We start from the raw sequence: 20,018 nt of genomic DNA, 5'->3' as shown, positions 1-20,018 counted from the left end.
TGCCGGGTGCTTCTGTGTCCCCCATCTCCTTTGCTGGACCCGGAGCGACGGATCAGACGAAGGCCTTGCCCGAGTTCTCACCCAGGCGCTGTGGGGCCCGCCTCCCCGGGGCCCAGGTGGAGGGTCTCCCTGGAACCTGGCCAGGCTTTGCGCTTCAGCACCTAGCACCATGCCCAGGGGCCTTCGCTTGACCCAGTGTCCTTGCCTCGTGATGTCACGGGGTCCGGACAGCCTCCCTGCAGACGGCAGGACCGTGGGAAAGCCTGCAGAGCCCGAGTCTGTGCTCTGAACTCTCACGGCCAAGGTGGCCTGAGCTGTGCAGGCTTGGCCCCGGGGGCCCCGGGGGCCCCAGGGCTCTGCTCTGCAAAGCAAGAGGTGGGCAAACTGCACCCCGAAGCCGGATGCTGGCTAGGGAGAAGACGGTGGCAGACCGGAGCCTCTGACCCACGGGCAGGCTCAAGGTTGCTTTCTAAAATCTAAAACAGGCTGGAGAGAGAGTGAGACGGAGGCAAAGTTAGCGTGTGGTTCAGCCATATTTAATCCAAGCTCCAGTGAATTCTAAGGGCCCAGGGGAGATTCCTCTTGCTCCAAAAATCGGGTCCCCGAAGCAAGTCACCCCCATCCACTCAGAGGGGTGGGCTGCCTGGAGGCAGCGGCAGCCCTGGCCGAGCGCGGGCCTGGGCTCTCTGTCACGTGGGTGCCACACACAGGGCTGGAGAATGGGCACCCAACGTGGACACCAGGCGGGCAGGGGGCCCACAGGCCACTTGGCCAAGAGTGTCAGGGCCCCCATGCACCCTGGGACCCCGAGGGCGTGCAGCCCCAGGAGGGAGCCCGGTCGGCAGAAGCTGGCGGGGAACCAAACAGAAACAAGCCCGTCGCTGCCCGCTCCCCTCCCCGGGGCCCGGCAAACCCTGAGCTGTCGTCTAAGACATAAGAAGGAGCCGCTTCCATCACCATGGCAACGAAAACAAAACAAGGCAAAGCACATCTTCAGGTATGACCTTCCCACTGCTCACGAGGCATCAGTGCAAAGTGAGGTAAGGCCTGTGCGGCCGGGCGGGGCGGCGGGCGTCACACCAGCCTGCGCCTCTTGGAGTCCCTCTCCACGTCCCCCTCCTGGGGGTCCACCTCACAGCCGAGCGGGGACACCAGGTTCAGCAGAGGGTCCTCGGAGGCCCCGCCGAAGAGCGCCAGCAGGAGGGCGACGCCGAAGCCCGTGGCGCGTTCTCCCTGCGGGCAAAGGCAGGGGGCACCTCTGTGGCCGCGGGAGGGGCTCCTGGACCGGCCCCCGGCATCTGCCCCCAGGAGCCCCCGCTGCGGTCCCGTGCACTGGGGGTCCCGCCCCCCCACCCGTCTCCTGGGGCGGGAAAGGCTGGCTGGGCTGCACACAGCGGCCACGCTGTTCCCAGGGACGAGGAGAGCAGAGGTCGGGGGGACCGCAGCTGGCCGGAGGCTGGGCCACGGGCAGGGTGACCCTCCACACAGAATGTTTCCGATGAGCTCAGCCGGCAGCTCTGGATGCGGGAGAGGGCGGGAGCCGCCAGGCCAGCGGGGAGGGGACGAGGGATGCAGAGTGGCCGGGCCGGGAGGTCCTAACGGGGGCGGCAGGGCCACGCGGGGCCTGGACTCACGGCGTGCACGGGCGCGGCGATATCCAGGTGGACCCAGACCCCGGGCCAGTCGAAGCCGAGGTGCGAGGCGATGAAGAGGCCGGCGCAGGAGCTGGGGCTGTTGTCCCGGTCCTGGGGGAGGGAGGGCGTGACCCTTCTGCTCCCCCCCCCCCCGGAGCACCTTCCGCTGGGGCCACGGCGGACGCCCCACGCCCCCACCATCTTCAGGGACCACCTCCCCCGCGTCTGCAAGAGGGGCCTGGGGTGGAGGGCCCGGCGTGGGGGGGCAGCGGAGCGGGACCCCGAGGGCCTCGTGTGCACGAAGGGGACGGGGGTGGGGGCGGGCAGCGAAAAGAGCTGATGGGGGTGCCCAAGGCAGCCCCAGAGTGGGGGGAGGCTGGGGCCGACCTGGGTCCTGGGCCTGGGGACCCTGGTCCCCCCGCTGCTGTTTCCGGGGCCGCCCTGTGACCCCCTGGGGGCGCACCTACCGCCACCGAGTTCTTCATGTCCGCCACGGCCGAGGTGAACTCGCAGAAGTGCAGCTCGGGGCAGAAGACCAGCGGGTGCACCAGGTCCCCGCACTGCCGCCCGGCCTTCACGCAGGCCGCCTCCCACTCGGCGCTGTTGGTGAGCACGGCCGCGTGGTACTTGCCCGTGGCGATGCCCTGGGGAGAGGAGCGTGAGCAGGCCCACCGGGGACGTCCCCACCTGCGGGCCCCGCGCCAGCCCCCTCCCGGAGCCCCTCACACACGCTCAGACCTCGGCACCGAGACGGGGGGACCGGGACCCGCCCCTCAGGCGCCCACCTGAGCCCCAGTCAGTGTGGCTATGTCCAGGATGATGTCGGCACCCAGGTCCTTGCAGGCGTAGGACACGCCATCTGCCAGCACCAGTCTGCCCTCGGCGTCCGTGTTGTTGATTTCCACAGTCCTGGAGGCGCAGAGACCCTGTTTAGACCCTGCTTAGAGCCGCGTGGGGCCAGAGCCAAAAGCACAAGGGGGGGGCGGGGACCCTCCGACTCTGAACCCCGGGCTGCCTGCTGTTATTTTCGAGTTTCCTTCTGCAGCTGAGGAGGCGTCCAGGGGCTGATCTCCAGGAGGTGCAGGGGGCCCCCCAGGAGGGAATGTGGGTGTGCAGGGCTTGAGATACCCAAAGAACACAAAGCAGAAAGCTCGGAAAGGGCTCGTCCCCAAGGCCCTGGGGGGCACCAAGGCCTCGCCCAGCAACACAGCCCACCTGGCGGGCACCCTGGGAGCAAGAGGCCTGTTGTCCAGGGCACCTGTCACTGGCTCTGGCTGGGACTGGCCAGCGGGCCCCGGGAAGGGCCAGGAGAGCCAACCACAGGGACCACAGGAGGGAGAGGGCCCCGTGGGCGGGGAGGGCTGAGGGGCCGCCTCACTTTCCTGAGTACAGCAGGTGGATGTCGTCTGGCCTCGTGGCCTTGGGCCCCACCGAGTTCTCGGCCAAGCAGAACACAGCGTGCAGGTTGTCTTTGAAACCCTGGAGGGGACGAGAGCAGAGGCCCCAGTTACAGGCTGGGGGTGCGGCGGGAGGCAGGACAGGCCTGAGCTCTCTGATTCCCAGGGCAGTGACAGACAGACAGACGGGGACCTGGGGAGCAGAGAGCACAGCCTCCCGCCACCCCCGTTCTCGGCCACAGACCCGAGCCCAGGCCTCCCCAGCCAGAGCCCACGGACGCAGGGTGGAGCACAGAGGGGCGGCTGTGCTGCCGGGTTCAAGCCCAGCCCTGCTGCTCCCCAGGGGCCTCACCCAGCCCTGCCTCCCATCCACAAAGCACGGCCAGCGGTCCACGTCCGTCACACACAGGCCCTCTGATCTGCATCCTCGCCAGGAAAAAGCTACTCGCGTCTGTGTGCTCCCGGGCCGGGAAGAGCTCGGCCCCATAGGAATTATCGGATCCTTATTTCGCTCTGCGGGTCACTGTCCGTTGCTGTCGTTAGGTATGTTATGACTCAGATTGAGGCACAATCCTTTTCTCTAAAAATATTTAAAGCAGAGCCTCCAGGCTGCAGCCCTTATGGGGTGGGGGCCGCAGCACCCCTGGCAGTGGAGGGTCCCCAGGGCCTGAGACCACTCACACGGCTGCCAGCCGGCGAATCCGCATTAATTGCTACCTGGCTCCCTGTGCACTGGAAGCCTCCAGCTGGCCTGCCCAGGTGCCAGGTGCATCCTCTGCAGCAGTCACTGGGGCCGACAGTGAATGGGACAGCTTGCGTGGCCACATGCGCCCTCCCAACGCTGCCCCAGGAGCTGACCAGCAGCAGCAGCCGCTCCCTTCCGAGAGCCCACCCAGTGCCCTCAGCTGGGCCGCATCCCTCGCGTCCCTGACGGGCTCATCCACCAGGCGGGCAGGTGGCGGGGGCCGGGGCTGCCCCCGCGGCCGCGCCTGCGTGCTGGGCAGGGACAGGACAGGGCACCACGCTGCTCACGGAGGGCCTGTGGCTTGTGGCTCCGCCGCAGCGGCCCTAGGAGGCCGTGCTGAGCCGGAAAGCTCCCCGGCGCAGTTGGGACGCCCGGCAGCCCCAGGCCCCTCTCCAGACCCCAAGTGCGGGTGGGACGGGCGAGGCTCAGAACTAGGGGGACTGTGCAGCCAGGTGTGCAGGTGGAGGTGACCTCTCAGGTAGGGAAGCCCTGGGGCCCCAGGGGCCCCAGGGAGGGAGAGCAGGGTCCAGGCCACTCACCTGCCTGACGGCGGCTCTGAAGGCCCCCAGGACAGCTGCGGCGCCCCCGCAGTCCCTCTTCATCCCCGGCATCGTGGTCTGCGGGCGGCAGAGGGCGAGAGGTGAGCATGCTGACCCCCCGGAATCAGGGCCCCCAGCCCCCTTGCCCCCATGCCAGGGCCCCTAATGTGCAGGACCTGAGAGCCCCCAGAACCCAGGCAACGCCACTTGGTCATGGTGGGGGGTGGGGGACTGTCCTCCAGAAGCAAGGGGAAGCCACAGGCAAAGACGCTGGGGTCCCTAGGCCTTGAGCCGAGCTGTGGGGGCTGCCACGCGAGGCAGGAGGGGGCGGTAGAGGCAGCCAGGTTCCTGAGGCTGGGGTCCCGCCTGGACCCAGCCACCATCCTGGGGCCGGTCTGCAGCTGTGACCCATCTGTCCTGGTTAATGGCACTCTGGTCACTGTCACCGATCCCACCCGGTTCGCGACTCCCAGGTGACAGGTCTAATGAGAGACAGAGCCCCCCCACCAGAGGTAAAAGCGATTTGCTATAAACTAGTCGCCAGCAGGGGCACCTTTTCACCTTTCGTAGACCCCCCAACTCTGACATGGGTCATGTTTTAACAACAGGTCATCAGACGTAAGGATTTGAGATTGAAACGGACCGAGTGATTTTTTTTTTTTTTTTTTTGAACTCTCACTGGATCACACGAGCCTCGAGGTTTAATGGGAAGTCTTTTTAGATATAACCTGAGCTGCTTTTACAATTAGGTTGCGTGAAAACGACCCAGCAGGCACTACTGAAAGTAAGCTATTTTGACCTCATCTGTAAGAAACTGAGGCTTGCTTAAACGGTGAAACAGGGCCTCAGATCTAGCATCGAACTCCTTGCAAAACGGCCGTAGAGAAAATGGCCTAAGACGGTCACTGAAATCGCATGGCCCTGTCACGGAAAGAACAAATGTCCAACCGCAAACGCGGCTCAAATGACTGTCAGCTTCGTGGACCCCCCCGTCGTTCCTGTTTTTATAGAAGAGACGAGGAAACCCTTTCCACTGGTGGGCTGACACTCACACCAGTGGGGCAGGGGTGGCTGGAGCCATGGCCCAGGGCCCTGTGTGGACGCGGGGTCACTGGGTTCATTTCCAGCCCTTTGGAAAATGAGGCGTCACCAACGTCCCTCGAGTCTCCATACTGATGAGCGTTTCAAACTCTCAACCGTTGAGTACAGCTGTGTCTAAGACTGTGTGTGAGAGGATGGAAGGTGCTGGAAAGGCCCTGCCCTTCCGGATGCTCGGTGGTCAGCGGGAGTGGGAGCGCTCGCCTGGATTCTGAGCTCAGAGAGCCTCTGTTCTTGAAGGAAAGGCTGGTAAATGATGAGGAGCCAGATGGAGGCATATGCAGGCACTTTCTTTTCTTCTTCTTTTTGCCTTTTAGGGCCACACCCTCAGCATATGGAGGTTCCCAGGCTCGGGGTTGAATGGGAGCTACAGCTGCCAGCCTACCCCAGAGCCACAGCCACGCCAGATCTGAGCTGCACCTGCGACCGACACCACAGCTCCTTAACCCACGGAGCGAGGCCAGGGATTGATCCCACATCCTCGAGGACACTCGACAGGACTCCCAGACATCTCCTAAGAAGTGGACAAAGCGAGCCTCGCTGCTCCAGGAGGAGGGCTGGCGTTACCTGGTGCCAACAGTAAAATCGGAGCTGGCAGGCACAAGTCAGATCTTGGGAAAACTCGTAACGGCCTCCGTGGTGGCTTCGATCACTCAGCTTTTACATGTGCTGCACGGCGATATCAACGACTGCGATATTCTAAGAAAACAGGATGAACTCTGCCGGCACTTAGAGGTTCTGCAGAACTCTCTGAACCACGCTTTCCAAACGACCCGTGCGCGGCATCACGAGTCCTGCCTTCCATGTTCAAGACAGGCCAGTAGATGGCCACACAGCAGAGCGCACCAAAGCTCCCTGACGTGGCTTCGCGTTAGAAGCACACTTCCAGAAGCTACCACAGCAGAGTTCCGGCGTCACAGCAAAGAGCATCCTCCGTCATCCGAAGAGGGGACTAAAATGCCGCTCCTCTTTCTTCTTCTTCTGCTTTTTAAGGGTGTACCAGAGGGGGTCGAATCGAAGCTGCAGCCGCCGGCCTACCCCACAGCCACGGCGACGCGGGATCTGAGCTGCAGCGAGCCGCGACGCCGGATCCTTAACCCACTGGGCGAGGCCATCGCTCGAATTCACATCCTTACGGACGCTATGTTGGGTCCTTAACCCACTGAGCCACGACGGGAACTCCTGCTTCTCTCTCTTCTAACTGCACGAGAACTGAGGCCAAATTTTCTTTTCGTATTACAACTAAAACCTATCACAACAGACGACATGCAGAAGCAGACGCGTGATCACAGCTGTCTTCTCCTACGGCAGACACCAAAGGGACCCGCAAAAATGTAAAACAGCACTACTCTTCTCGCGAGTTTTTCTTGCATTTGGAAAATAGCTATTTTCATAAAACTGTATAATTCACAATCGCTTGCAATGGCTTCATATTGTTATTTTTCTCGTGAATTAATACACATCTTTAAAATCTCCCAGTTTTGATTCCTAGTAGGGTAAATATCAGCAGACATCACCCTTACAAACAAAATCTCTTGGGCATCGACTCTCTTTAAGTGGGGAAGGAGTCCTGAGTCCAACACATTCGTTAGACCTGTTGACCCGTGCGGATCCTGGTTTGCCTTGAAAATCTTTGCAAACAGCTGGGATGGTCCCTGCAAAACCGGGAGACGGTGCTACCAGCAAAATGACACGTTCCCAGGAAGTCCTGCTTCACGCTCGCAAGAGCGGCAGTTCGACCACCAGAACTTAGCCACCAACAGGGACGAGTCCCCATCAAGGGCAGGAGGGGCGGGTTAGGGGCGGGTTAGGCTGTAATCAGTGGCAAAACCTTCCTCCCGAAAGAAACCTGCTGTTGGCTGAAGCGGGTTCTGATCAAAAAAAAAAAGAGTAGCTTCAAACCGGCTTATTTTAACCCCGCTCCTTGCAGAGACATTACCCCACACCGAGGTTCACAGTTCCAGCGACGCAGCTGGCCCAGGCGCGCAGGCGCAGTGTCTGGAGGTGGCCGGGGTCCCCCGTGCCTGAGGCCGCGTTCCTGCCTGTGGATGGTGGACTCGGAGTGGACCCCAGGGAGCGGTGAGCCTCTCCGCTTCCCACACTCCATGGGAACCACTGGAGTCCTGGGGTTTCAAACGTTGTTCCTCCACAGGCGTTTGAACGCTGCTACAATCAAAGAGCTGACGATGCGGATGCTGGAACAATTTCGGGAGCTTCCTGGGAAATGGGATTCTGAGTGGCCTCTGCCGAGGGATCCTCCTGCTAGAGGCGCTCCCTGAGTGTTTTGGTTGTGCCTGCTTCATGCGCAGAAACGCCTCCCAACGAAAACTGGTTTCTTCGGATCAACTATGAGTGACCACAGGCAGACAAGCCTGGCACCTCTGTCAAGTGAACACGAAGGCGTGAAGGAGATTAATTCGATGACATCACGGACACATCCGCAGACGTGGCGGCCTGACCACGGAGCTGTAATGCTAGCATTCACTTCGACAGAACACGGAGGCACCAGTTATTTCTATTAAAAATTACATTTACTGGGGGAGCTCCCTGGTGGTCTGGTGGTTAGGATTCAGTGCTTTCACCACTGCAGCCGAGGTTCAATCCCTGGTCTGGGAACTGAGATCCATAACAAGCCGCTGCAGGCCACAGAAACGCCTACCTTACTAATGCTATTTACAGGTGTTAATCTACTATTGTTTCCTTTATTTGAATTGCATTTATTTTTAACTTTTTACTGGCATGATAACATACGTGGAATTCAACAAAAGAAGATTCATTATTGGGGAATTCACTATTGGTATTTTCTTTCTGTATATTACTATTTGTTTCATTTCCTGATTAGTCCTGAAAATAGTTTTGTTGTTTAGAGAAGGGATTTTTTTTTTAAAAAAGGGTCGCTCACTCTAGGTAACAAACACAGTTGACAGGCCAGAAGTGCAAAAAGTGGCAGCATGATCCCTACCTTAAATAGCAACTGACACTGGGGTCCAACGCCAGGGAGGTGACAGGGAGTGGTGGGGCCTTCAGGGGACTGGGGGATGTAGGCCACATGCCAAGGCAGCCGCCATCCGACAGAAAGACCCTGGGGGGGGTACAGGACCCGCACTTCCAGGGCTTCTGAGTTTGCAAAAGCTCAGAAATCCATTGCTGTGAGGATTCTTCCTGTTTTTAAACGTTGGTAACTGGTTCAGACTTTAAAGCACCATCTGGGCCAACGAGGCCGGTCAGGAGCCGCGAGGTCCGCCAGTCTTCAATGTTTGCTCTGCGGGCGCCGGGCTGGTCCTCTCCCCGCAAAGCTTTCTCCCCGGGGCGGGTGCTCCTCTTCTGCCCCATCGCCCTGGTGCAAACGTGCAGGCTGCCCCTTCTCACTTTGCCCAGGGTCCAGCCCAGGCCTGGGGCACAGAGGCCGCTCGGCCTCCTCCTGGGGCACCGTGGGCCCCGGATACGCTGGGTACCGGGGGCAGCCGCGCAGAGCAGAGGCTCTGGGGCTTCCTGCTCCCGTGCCACGCCCCAGGCGGCTTGCTTCTGGGTTTGAAGCCCGCTCACTTTAGCCAGGGCGCTGCCTGCTGCGGGGTCAGCATGCGGAAGCAGCATCCTCTTGGCCACCTCATTCCCTGAGGCTTGCCTCCCTGGGTTCTGGGTCCTAGGTTTTTAATCACTTCTGCAGTTTCCCCTGGATCTCGTGTCTCCTGATTCCTGTGCAAAGTGAAGGCACGAGGTCCCTTCTCAGAGGGGGCTGGGCTGTGGCCTCTCTTCTGGCCCTGGGCCCAGAGGTGCCGGCTCTGGGTCCCCGGAACCTCCCCCCTTCCTCCGACGGCCCTGAGAGCGGCTGCCCCGCCCAAGTGCCCGCCCCGCCGCCCCTCACCTTCCCCTTCATGCTGAGACCCCCGGTGTCGTAGACGATGCCTTTGCCCACCCACGCGATGGTCTGGGTGGCTCCGTCTGGGGTGTGGCTGAGGACGGCCAGAGCCGGGGGGTGGACCGCAGCTTTGCCCACACCATAGATTCCTAGGGAAGCACGAGGAGAAGGCAGTTAGGCTCAGGTTGGAGCCAGCAAAGGACTCCCAGGAAGCCCCCCAGGTGCAACGCTCTCCCCTGAAACAACCCCTGGCCCATGGACATGGCTCCTGGAGGGCTATGCTGGCCCGGCCCCGGCCCCCTGCACCCTCCCGGCACCCGGCCAGCGTGAGTGCAAATGAATTCTACGCCAAGGATTGTTAGGCTGAGAGAAAAAAACATATTGTCTCGTTCCCAGAAAGATGCGAGCCCGATTGCAGCATGAAATGATCTGGGGTTAACGCCTCCAGGCCTCGGGGGCCCAGGCTCACCCTCCCTCCCCGATGCTCCAGCACTCAGAATGCAGCTCCCTTGCCAAGCTCGCTCCCACCACCGCCTCGCTGTCTTCACAAGAAAACGGTGGCTTGCTGGGCGCAGAGCCCGGGCTGCAAAGCCCCCCGTAATGAACTGAACAGTCCCAGCAACCAGGACAAGAGCGGGCAATGGCCGCCGGACGCACTCCTGCTCATCCTGCAAGACCAGCTGCAGACGCCACCTCCTCTGAGAAGCCGTCTCTGCCAGGCCTGCCTCTCCCTCTACCTGCCTTTGGCTGTGCCTCTAACATGGGGCCCAGAGGCTGCCCCCGTGCACACACAGCCATGGGGCCCCTCCCCACGTGTGGGCAGGACGGCAGGTCTCAGTTCCTCTGGGTGTGGCAGAAACAAGGGGCCACTTCTAGGATGACGTGACAAGACAAGACCTCTGTCTTGCTTGCTCTCTCGTCTCTGGCTCAGAGTCCTCACTCTGAGAGACACAGCTGCCACACTGCGAGCTGCTCAAAGACAGGCCCACGTGACAGTGGGGACCTGGGGCCTGCTGGCGTGCCATGAGTGAGCCTGGCTGGGCTATCTCACACGCCGGCCCCAGTCGAGCCTTCAGATGCCTGCAGCCCTGGGAACACATGATCACATTACCCAGGCCCCACCCACAGAGCTCAGAATCACCTGTGTGCTGCTGCCTCTGGGGCAATTTGTTCTGCAGCCACAGGGAACAACCACAGTGACCGTCCCCCAGCCAGACAGAAAGTGCTGTCCTCGTGGTCCCTGTGCCTTGGTGTCTGGCGGGGAGGGGAAGATGGGCCTGGCAATTGGGAAGGTTCTCCTAGGAGGTGGCTGAGATGCACAGGGTAAGCTGGCCCCACCATGAGACTACCCAGGGGAAGCAGGTAGAAAGAGCCAAGTGCAAGGCCTGACATGGACGTGAACTTGTGCATTCGAGGAACAGAAGGCCCTGCTGAGCTGGCCCGGGGAGCCAGGAAGCAGCACAGGGGAGGCTGGGGGGCGAGGGCCGGGGAAGGGCTTGGACCCTGTGGCTCCCAGGAGCTGAATCAGAATCTGAATGCCTGCCTCCTCATTCCCCCAGAGACGGCCTTGGGGCGGGGCACAGGCTGGCTTCCCTCGGGGTGAAGCTTGGGACAACACACTGCCACCCAGGTGCCCCGGGCCACCCCTGAGGCCAGGACCCGTGGCTACCAGCCCCCACCCACCTCCAAATCCTCTGGTCTTCAGCTCCTCGTCCCGGATGACGGTTGGGGCGATTCCCAGATCCTGTCCAACTTTCTTAATCTCCTGGATGCGTTCATGGAAAAAACACCACCACGGACGCCCGTGAGGACAGCACAAATCGGGGTGAGGCCAGGGCCCGGGTCAGGGGCCAGCAGATGCTGACGGTGGGAGTGGGCGGGCTGGGAAGCTGCGGCTCTGACGCTCGGCCCAAGTGTGATTAAACCCAGGAGAGAGGCTCGCCCTCCAAACTCCGTGCTTTCCTGCGCCTCGTGGCTGGAGTCCTGCAGAGGGACCTCCGGGAGGCTCAGTCCCCGCTCCACCCTCGGCTGAGGCCCGCTGGCCCCTGGCTCTGGGTGGACAGCAGGACTCCGCCCACGGCTTTCCCAAATGAAGCACAGAGGCTGTGGACGGTCCCCCTGCAGCCCCAGGCGTCCCAGCTCTCCTTGGGGTCTACAGATGGCACCCCGGCCAGGCCCCAGCCTCAGCAGGACCCCAGGGCCACGAACCTCGAGGAAGGCATCTGTATTCATCTCATTGCAGGGCGTGTCCACGATGCGCGCTGCCAGCCTCACGCCTTCCGTGGCGCTTGTCAAACACTAGGAGACACAGAAGGCTGTCACAGGGGCCCTGAGGCCAGATTGGGGGGTGTCCCTCCTCGCCATCCCCCGGGGAACCCAAAGGTGTCAGGCGCAGGTTGCTCGGGAGGTTGCAGGGCTGCAGCCAGAGCAGGTGGGAGGGAAGACGGGTCCTGCCCCAGCCCTTGCTCCTCGATGCCTTCGACCCCCACCAGCAACCTACGAAAATCCAGCACGGCTCCGGATTCCGCAGCCCTTCCGCCTGGCACCTCCACCTGGCCCGCCTTGCTCTCTGAGCTGCCTCTCCTGCTATGCCCCTCATCCTGGTGGCAGGTGGCCCTCTACCCAGCCCAGAATGCATGCTGGGCACATTCCTACCTCTGGCCTCTGCCAGCCTCATACCTATCAGGCACTGAATGACTGAGTCACCCCAGACTCATATGCTGAATCACCAGCCCCCACTAGGATGGTATGAGGAGTCTGGGAGGTGACGAGGTTTCAATGAACTCAGGAGGGTGGGCCTGGGAAGGGATTAGTGCCCTCTAAGAGGACAGCAAGGAGGCGGCGACGTGAAAGCCTGGAAGAGAGCCCGCACTGAAGCCCCCGAGCTGGGACTTCCAGCTCCAGAGCTGCGAGAGAGAAATTCTGCAGTCTGAGCCACACTGGGCTACGGTCACAGGGGCCCAAGTCTAAGCCACGCTGGCCTATGGTCACGGTGGCCCCAAGTAGACCAGCCAAACACCCGCCCTTCTCTCACCAGGATCCCAGCCACCATTGGAGGCACTTCGCAAAGGCCATACTCTCCAGAAGCTTCTCTGGCTCCTCCCAGCGGGAAAAAGCCCCTGGACCCGATGGGGTGAGCCCCGTGTGAGCGCCACAGATACCCCCTTGCCCTTTTCCTGATCCTCGGACACGAACCTGCTCTGGCCTGGCGGTTCTGAAGGAAGGACGCAGAGAGACCGGCCTTGTGCACCCACCCAGTGCCCAGAGGGGAACAGCCACTGTCCCTGCGGGAGGTCCCGCAGAAGCAGAGGTCACGCTCACCCCAAACCAGGCGCCCCCTCTCCTCTCGCAGCTTCTGCAAGAGCTTCCGTGGGCTACGCGCGTGACAGCCCTGGCCCTCAGCTCTGCTTTCCTGTTCCGCCCATGGCGCCTGCTGCCACTTGACTGCCCACCATGCAGCCCAGAGCTGCTGCCCGTCCCAGCATCGAGTTCATCACCGCCTCTGCCAGTCCCGCGGGGTTGACGGCGCCAGTCCGGCCTCCTCCCAGGCCCCTGCCTGTCCCTAAGTCATTAAACCCGAGCCCCAGAAGCAGACGCCCGGCAGCTCAGATAGGAGACATACCCGTGTGGTCCCCTGCCACCTGTCAGCGGGCACTCCCTGGGGGGCGCGAGGGTCCCCGTCTGTGGGTGTCGCATCGCACAGGCCTGGGGCCGCTGTCTGGAGGTGCGCTGGCCTCGAAGACCTCAGCCTCCCCCACTTGGTGGGGGCTGCGGCTCAGGTGACAGGGTGGACAGCATGGGGGGGGGGGGGAGCCTGCACATCACACCTAGGTTCCCTCACGGCATCGCCAAAGCAGGATTATTCACTCCTTTGTTCCATCGCGCTTCCCTGAGCACCTACTGTGAGCCAGGCTGCACACTGGCCTCTGAACCCACAGAGGCCCCAGGCAGTCGGGTCCAGCAGAGAATCACCACACACCCTTCCGTTGAGTGCTGCAGAGGAGGAGGGGGCAGGAGGCCACACCACCCAGAGGGGACCGCGAGGTGAGACAAAGGGAAAACAGGCTGACAGGTGGCGGCCTCAGCTAGAAGCCCCTGCTGGCGTGGCCCCGTAAGTCACTGTCTCTGCGCCTCAGTCTGCTCAGCTCTAAAATGGGAAGAACAACAGACCCATCTCATCAGGCTGCTGTGAGAACGAAGCGCGCTCAGAGGAGGACCTGACGCCTGACAGGCACGCGCAAAACACCTGGAGTGGCCCCCTGGTTAGATGCGCCCTTGTAAGGCAGTGGCAGGCACTGGAGGTGACACCTGGAGGCAGCAAGGCCAGCTGGGAGGCTGCTGCCGTGGTCCAGGAGAACAGTGGGGTGCAGTGGGCAGGGCAGGATGGGTGGGAGGTAGGGGCCGAGAAGACGCACCAAGCCGGTGGCCTTCGGCCCGTCCTCGGAGTGTGCGGGGGCAGTTATCACGCACAAGGCCAGGTCTCTGCCCTCTGGGGGCTCCCAACCCAGTCCGGGCACAGAGGCTAGACTCAGATATAGAGAGTGGCTGGGATGACTGTCGGCACGCTGCCTCCTGGGGGAAGAATCTGGGCGGGGGGGGGGGGGGGGGGAGGCAGCCGGAGTGGGGGCTGCAGGTGAGAGGACGAGCCCGCAGGGCCTGGGAAGGTGGCTGAGGGGAGGGAACCTGGCATTCGGCCCACACCTGGGCTTCTAAGTCGGATTGCCTGGCCTCAAAGGGATTATTTGGAGGCTCAGATGAGATAACACATGGAAAAGCGCACCACACGGGGTCACGGGATGTACGCGGCGAGGAGCATTATGGGTAGTGAGCCGCGAAGGGCCTGGCGCTGGGCAGGTGCTCGATAAACACCGGCTGGGCAGAGCTGAGTCCTGAGCACGAGCCCGCCCTGGGGGCTGTGCAAAGGCCCTGGGCCGGTCCTCCCGGCAGGGGGAGGGGCGCTCTGCCCAGGCCTGGGGGTGAGGACACGGTCTGAACTCCCAGACACCCACTTGCAAGGTGGACACCTCCACCGGCCCGTTGTCCTGTCCCACCAGGAAGAACTCCACCACGACGGTCTTCTTCTCTGGGCGCCGAGCAGCCCCCGAGCGGTGGGTGAAGAGCGGGAACGCTCGGGCCAGGGCGCAGGCCGAGGCGAAGGCGTCCGACCGCTCGCAGACCATCTGCAGCACAGAGAGCAGAGCCCTGATGAGGGGGGGACGAGGGGGCGGCCCCAGGGGCAAACCCACGGGAGCCACGACCAGGAAGCGTGGGGGCCCCACAGCTGGGTCAGAGGCCAGCATGGAAACGATCTGGACAGAGGTGCCCCAGCCAGGCCGCCATCCCAGGGGCCGTCCCCACGGCCACTGTCCCACGATGTAGGAAAGACAATGTCAGCGGCCAGATGTGGCCGACCGCCTCCCGAGACAGGAGAGCAGCACGTGTGCAAGGCCGCACAGCAGACGTGGGCTCGGGAAATCCAGGCCCAAGGCTCAGAGCTGCTACCCAAGCTGCTCTGGGGGGGAAGGGTTACTGCTGGGACCGCAGTTTCCCCATCTGCAAAGCAGGGGGGACGGTGTGCGGCCGTGGCTGCATCGTCCACCTCTGAGATACTGTCGGCCGGAGCACTGGGGACCTGAGGGCTGAGCCTCGGGCCACCTTCAGCAGCAGGGGCCGGGTGGGCCCGCCTCTCTCAGAAGCACTCACCAGGATGCACCGATGGGTCCCCGGCGGCAGGCAGGTCCGCACTAGTCGGGTGATGAAGTGCGCGGCCGAGGGGCTGTTGTGGCGGCTCACCCGGGAGGGCAGGGCGGCCACGGTGGCGCAGTTCAGGTACAGGGGACAGCTGTCGGTGGGGTTGGGGTTGAGCGTGCTCAGAGCGGCCTGCCAGAGCTGCACCAGAGGGGGAGAGACAGACAGACAAGCCTTCCAACAGCCGCCTGCCAGGGCCCCGCCTGGTGGCCTGCGGAGCCTGCTAAGCTAGAGGGGCAGTTCCCAGCTTCCCCGCCGCACCCCCATCTGTAATTCAGATGTGTCACAGCTCGCTAGTGATAAGCGTGTGTGTGTGTGTGTGTGTGTGTGTGTGTGTGTGTGCTGGTGCACGTCCACCCTCGTGGGACTAAGCAGGGGGAACTTCAAAGGCCACTTTGGGGGCTGCTTTGCTACAAACGACCAGCTCGGGGGCCACTGCCACGAGGGCTCTGGAAGGCAGGTGTCAGGGCCCCTCGCAGGGCCGGGGCACAGCCCCTCGAGGGCAGGGCCCTGAGCCGGGTCACAGCTGCCAGCCCTGCCCACGAGCCTGCGGCCGGGTGGGTGCGGGGCGCGGTGGCGCTCGCCGCGGGGCCGCTGGACGGGAGCCCGCTCTTCTGGTTCTCGGGAGGCGGGCGGCCCGGGCCTCGCCGGCCGGCCTGGCCTGGCCTGGCGCACCGGGCGGCGGGCCCGGGGGCGCCGGGCGGGCCGAGGCGGGGCCTCCGCGGCCTCCCCGCCGGCCCGGCCCCCTGCCCGGCCTCCGCCGGCCGGCGGGGCGGCGCATGGCGGCCGGCGCGGCCCGCTCACCTCCTCGGTGACCCGGGGCTGCAGCTTCCCGCGGACGTGGCTCCAGGGCACGCGGTGCAGGTGGTGCAGCTGCCCCAGCAGCAGCAGCGGCCGGCTCTGCGGGTCCGCGTCCCCGGCGCTCGCCTGGAACTGCAGCCCCACGTTCGCCATCTTCGCCGGCCCGCGCCCCCCGCCCCGGCCGCCGCGCCCGCTCCGCTCGGGCTCCCGCTCCGGCCGGGCCTCGGCGCCGCCCCGGCCCTGCCCGGCCGCCGGCCCCGCCTCCCCCGCCGCTCCGGGCCGCTCGCGAGACGTGCAGGGCCCGCCCGGGGCGCGAGGGGGCGCCGGGTCGGCGGGGCGGAGGGCAGGGCCGGGCCGGGCCGCGCCGGACCTGCAGGCCTGACCCCGGGCCGGCCCCGGCGCCGCCAGGCCCCGGACCGCGGCAGGCCCCACCCCGAGCCGGCCGTGACCCCTGGGGCAGCCCCTGGGTGGGGCCCACCCTCCCGGGGAGGAAACGCGCCTCTCCGGAAGCCCTTCCCGGAAGGGGCCCCGGCCCCAGCGGGCCGCCGGCAGACCCCGGGGGCCCGGGCCTCAAGTTCGGCCCAGCGGTGTCCACCGGACCGGAGTCCGGATGAGCCCCGCCAGCCCAGCCCGGGGAGAGGCAGGCCCCCCGGGGTCTGCGAGCAGCCAGCGGGGGTGCAGGGGCACCCTCCCTGACCGGGCCGCCCCCACCACACTCGCCACACCAGCAGGTTTGTGGCTCGGTGATTCTCGGATTGGGGTCAGCTCCCAAGTTGTACCGGCCACTCTAGCGCGCTAGGCAGTGTCAACACCCCTTCGTCCTGGAGTCAGGGGTTCCTTAGTGTCAGTGGGGACCCCTGCTATCTGCCAGGCGCTGCCTTGGGTGTGAAAAGGGCATCATCGGGGGCTGGTTTGCGCCCAGGTTGCTGCTCCTGGGAGGGCAGGTTATAAGTCCAGGCCGCCCGAGCCAGCGGGGGGCCTTGTCCAGGCCATCCCTTTGCAGGAAGCTGAGCCTGCACCCTCCCACCCTGCTTAGGGAGAGGAAAGGGGGTGAGGGGGCACCGGTGGTTTACAGGGCCCTCACTGAGGGGGTAAGGCTAGCAGAGGGTCCCCTGGGTCACGGCAGGGGGCGCCTGGTGGGTGGTGGGTGTGCCTGGCGTCCACTGCAGCTCACATCAGAGGTTCAGGGAGTGGTGAGCCAGCTGAGGAAGCTCTACCAGGAGTCATTTAAAAATAAAAACCTGTTACCCCATCCTGTCCACATCCTGATTGCTCAAGGGCCTTTGGCTGGCACCCCTCTCTGCTAATTCCAGCTAGTTCCACGCACCCATCTTCTGATATGCTGAATTTCCTCTTCATTATCAACCTGAAAAAAACAGCAAAGCCAAAGGAAAAAAAACAAAAACAAAAAACAGCAAAGCCAGCTCCTTAGTTTGGCAGCTGGGGCTGCGACCACTGGCCTCCCAGCGTGTCCCCTGACCCCCTGACTTGCCACACTCTCACCTTCCCTGTCCTCTCCCTCTGCACCTGCCCCTCAGCTTGGAGCCGTGGTCCCTGGCACGGGGCAGACGGCCCAAAGCATCCCACAGACCAGGGCTTCTGCCTTCTGAAGGTGGGTCATTTTTTTCTGCCTTTTTTTTCAGGGCCTGGCACAGCACAGGCGCTCTCCGGGGGGGGGGGGGGGGAAGTAGTTTTTGACTGAGTGAAAAGAATTCCTTCGAAAACCCTCAGCTTTCCCCGACACAAAAGTCGGCGCTAATTGGATCTTATTTTCCTCAAAAGATTTTACAGCAGCTGAATGTTTTCACACATTTGTAAAGGGTACAAAGGGCCTGTCTGGAGATCTATCACGTTTTTTTTCTCTGTTTGCAAATATGCCACAGACAGGCACAGGGCACGCAGCAGGGCCTGACGGGGCAAGCAGGGCTTCCCAAGCTGGCAGGACAGGTGCAGGCTCTCAGGTGGGAGAACCCAGAGGAAGGCACAGACCCAGAGTATCCCCGGAGCCCCGATGCCAGCGTGGAAGAGCAGCGGGTTCCCAGGCACTGGGAAGAGGGGTGGTGATGGACGGGGGGCGTCTTTGCCTCCGGCCACGGTCTTTTGCACACTGACCACATTTTAGGAAGCCAGACCTGGCAGTTTGTATACCGGGCATTGCCGAGGGAGAGGAAGTGTTGGTAGAGCAGAGAGACCAGTTTTGGAGAGTCTATCCTTTGTAGGATTTTTCCATATTTAAGGACAGGCGGCGTGAGGCTGATGGCCCCAAGAGAAGGGGAACAACCTCTGACCAACGTTTACTGAACACTTATCCACACACGGCAGGAGAAGCAGATACTCCCGATTCTGGTTTTAAGCCACCCCTGAATCGAAGAAATCCAAACTCAACAGAACGCTAAGGAATTATCCCCCTTCGCATGCCTGCCAGTTTCCTCAAGAGGCCGCTGGTGACAGATACAACTCACATCCCAGGAACGCACGCTCCCCTTTTCATGGCAGACTTTGCAGCCCTCGACACAAATAAGACAGGTCCCGCTTTGTTTAGATGCATTTTTATGACGGTATTAATCCACCACTGAGTAGATATTTCACTGTCCATGAAAAAGTCACCTCAATTGAACTTCCTTTAAAAAAGTGAAAATTTAAAACAACTTACCAGCTCTTTAATGCAACCCAAGAAGTAACTGATGTTTTTGAGGACTTGAAAGGCATTCCAAACTCGGCTGGGTCTTCGGACTTGGTTTAGGAGTTGAGGACAAGACTTAAAAAGTTCTGGAAGAAATCAGAATAAAGTTCCCAGGACGTGTTAGGAAGGTTTTCTGGGTACAAATCTCATTCTAGAAATAGAACATATTTCTCAAGTCACGCCGTGGAAGACGGCTCTCGGTGTATCAAACATGCGTGTTTGTGTGCGTCTCCGGCCAGAGCTCACCCCTGCAAAATCAGAACACAGGACTATCAGTGCTTTAGAGCTGCAGGCCGGCTCCAGCTTCGGGGTTGCAACGGGGCGTGCGTGTTTGCACGTGGGGTAAAGAACAAACACGGCAGTAACCCCAAGCAAGCCTGAGTTTGGATGAGATGCTTGAGCAGGGCCTCGGGGGCAGGTGTGCCAGCCAGTGTGATTCCTGACAAAGTGAACCACTGCCACGAGTACGGATGGGCCCGGGCCATTCTGGAACCGCCAGAGCTCCCGAACAGGGTGCGGGAGACGTACGCTCAGGGGCTCTGGACGCCAGTGGACAGGCCTCATCAGGGCCAACGCGAGATAAAGGCAGGGCTCCTTCCTGGCTGACAGTGACCTGTCGCTTCCCGTGCCCAGAGGAAGTGGAGGAAGAGGGCCCGGCCCCCATGACCCCCGTCCATGGAGCAGCTGGCCTCGAAAGGAGCCCCCGCCCCAGGAAGACAGCGGGGCCGGGGGGTGGGGGGGAGACAGGTGCACGACCTCCCTCCCTGAAGGCTGCCTGGGTCCAGCTCGTCTCGTCCTCCGTCACTACACGGGATGTCGGGGAACCCCTCGCCCCCGACCCGGTGAGGTTTTCGTCAGCAATGCGTTAGGCAGCAGCTCAGAAGATCTGCACGAGACATTCCCCCAAAGGATGGGAAATTAACTAATCGCCATAAAAATCACATTTCCCTAAACACGCTGCAAAATGCACGAACCTACGGAAAAGTTGAAAAACCAGGGCAAAGAGCCCTCGTCTGCCCTTCGCCTAGGTTCATACGTGGGGTATGTGTGCCTATGTCGGTGCATTCGTGGGTTTTTTCCTGCATACACGTACCCTGAATGCCCTTGTGGGCGTCTCTCAGGAACAGCAGCACCAGCCCACGTGATGGCAACGGCCACAGAAATTTAACGTCGAAGCCATTCTATCATCTCATCTGCGGCCGCATGGAAATTTCTTTAATTGTCCCCATCATGGCCTTCACGGCCTTTTCTTTTTAAATCCAGACTCCAAATGGGATCAGACGTGCTGCTGTGGCTGTCAAGTTTCTTTGGCCTCCTTTAAGCCAGAACAATCCCTGCCCTTGTCTTTCCTGACAGGAACATGTCTCACAGAAGGGCCGACCGTCTGGATCCGTCTGCAAGCGTTTCCTTAGGATTAGATGCGGGTTAACCGTTACTGGCAAGGACACCCCTGCTGACCCGCCGCGCCGCACCGGGAGTCACCTGACCTGGGTGTCTCCGGTGCTGGCCCAGGC

At 62.2% G+C, this 20,018-nt stretch overlaps 1 protein-coding gene across 7 annotated transcripts; it reads right to left on the bottom strand.

Annotated features, from left to right (window-relative positions):
* Window positions 1-514: 514 nt before the first annotated feature.
* Window positions 515-19,729, bottom strand: NPEPL1 (aminopeptidase like 1). Of its 7 annotated transcripts, XM_085002630.1 has the most exons (14): window positions 19,598-19,720; window positions 18,475-18,590; window positions 17,070-17,187; window positions 14,976-15,161; window positions 14,282-14,452; window positions 11,481-11,570; window positions 10,956-11,037; window positions 9,279-9,421; window positions 4,316-4,393; window positions 3,013-3,113; window positions 2,420-2,543; window positions 2,102-2,278; window positions 1,635-1,745; window positions 515-1,233 (listed from the first exon to the last, which is right to left on the bottom strand). In XM_085002630.1, exons 2-14 carry the CDS (start codon window positions 18,528-18,530, stop codon window positions 1,075-1,077), a joined length of 1,596 nt encoding a protein of 531 aa, XP_084858756.1. In that variant the 5' UTR covers window positions 18,531-18,590; window positions 19,598-19,720; the 3' UTR covers window positions 515-1,074.
* Window positions 19,730-20,018: the final 289 nt, after the last annotated feature.

Source organism: Sus scrofa, chromosome 17 (assembly GCF_054392235.1).
Source record: "Sus scrofa isolate SSC_HxYL_T2T_F1_AM1 chromosome 17, Sscrofa_HxYL_maternal_Yorkshire_Landrace_v2.0, whole genome shotgun sequence".
NCBI classification, from domain to species: domain Eukaryota; kingdom Metazoa; phylum Chordata; class Mammalia; order Artiodactyla; family Suidae; genus Sus; species Sus scrofa.
The sequence above is the reverse complement of the archived record's forward strand: the minus strand, read 5'-3'. Positions and strand labels throughout refer to the sequence as shown.

Bases quoted from the DNA above. Each gene is read 5' to 3' on its own strand.
- NPEPL1 (XM_085002630.1), bottom strand. From the start codon at position 18,530: ATGCCTTTCAAGTCCTCAAAAACATCAGTTACTTCTTGGGTTGCATTA. The intron at 15,162-17,069 runs GTAACAGGTTTT...CCTCTGGTGCAG, and splicing joins CAGGATGTGGACAGGATGGG to CTCTGGCAGGCCGCTCTGAG. The intron at 2,544-3,012 runs GTGAGGCGGCCC...CTGCGCCTCCAG, and splicing joins CACCTGCTGTACTCAGGAAA to GACTGTGGAAATCAACAACA.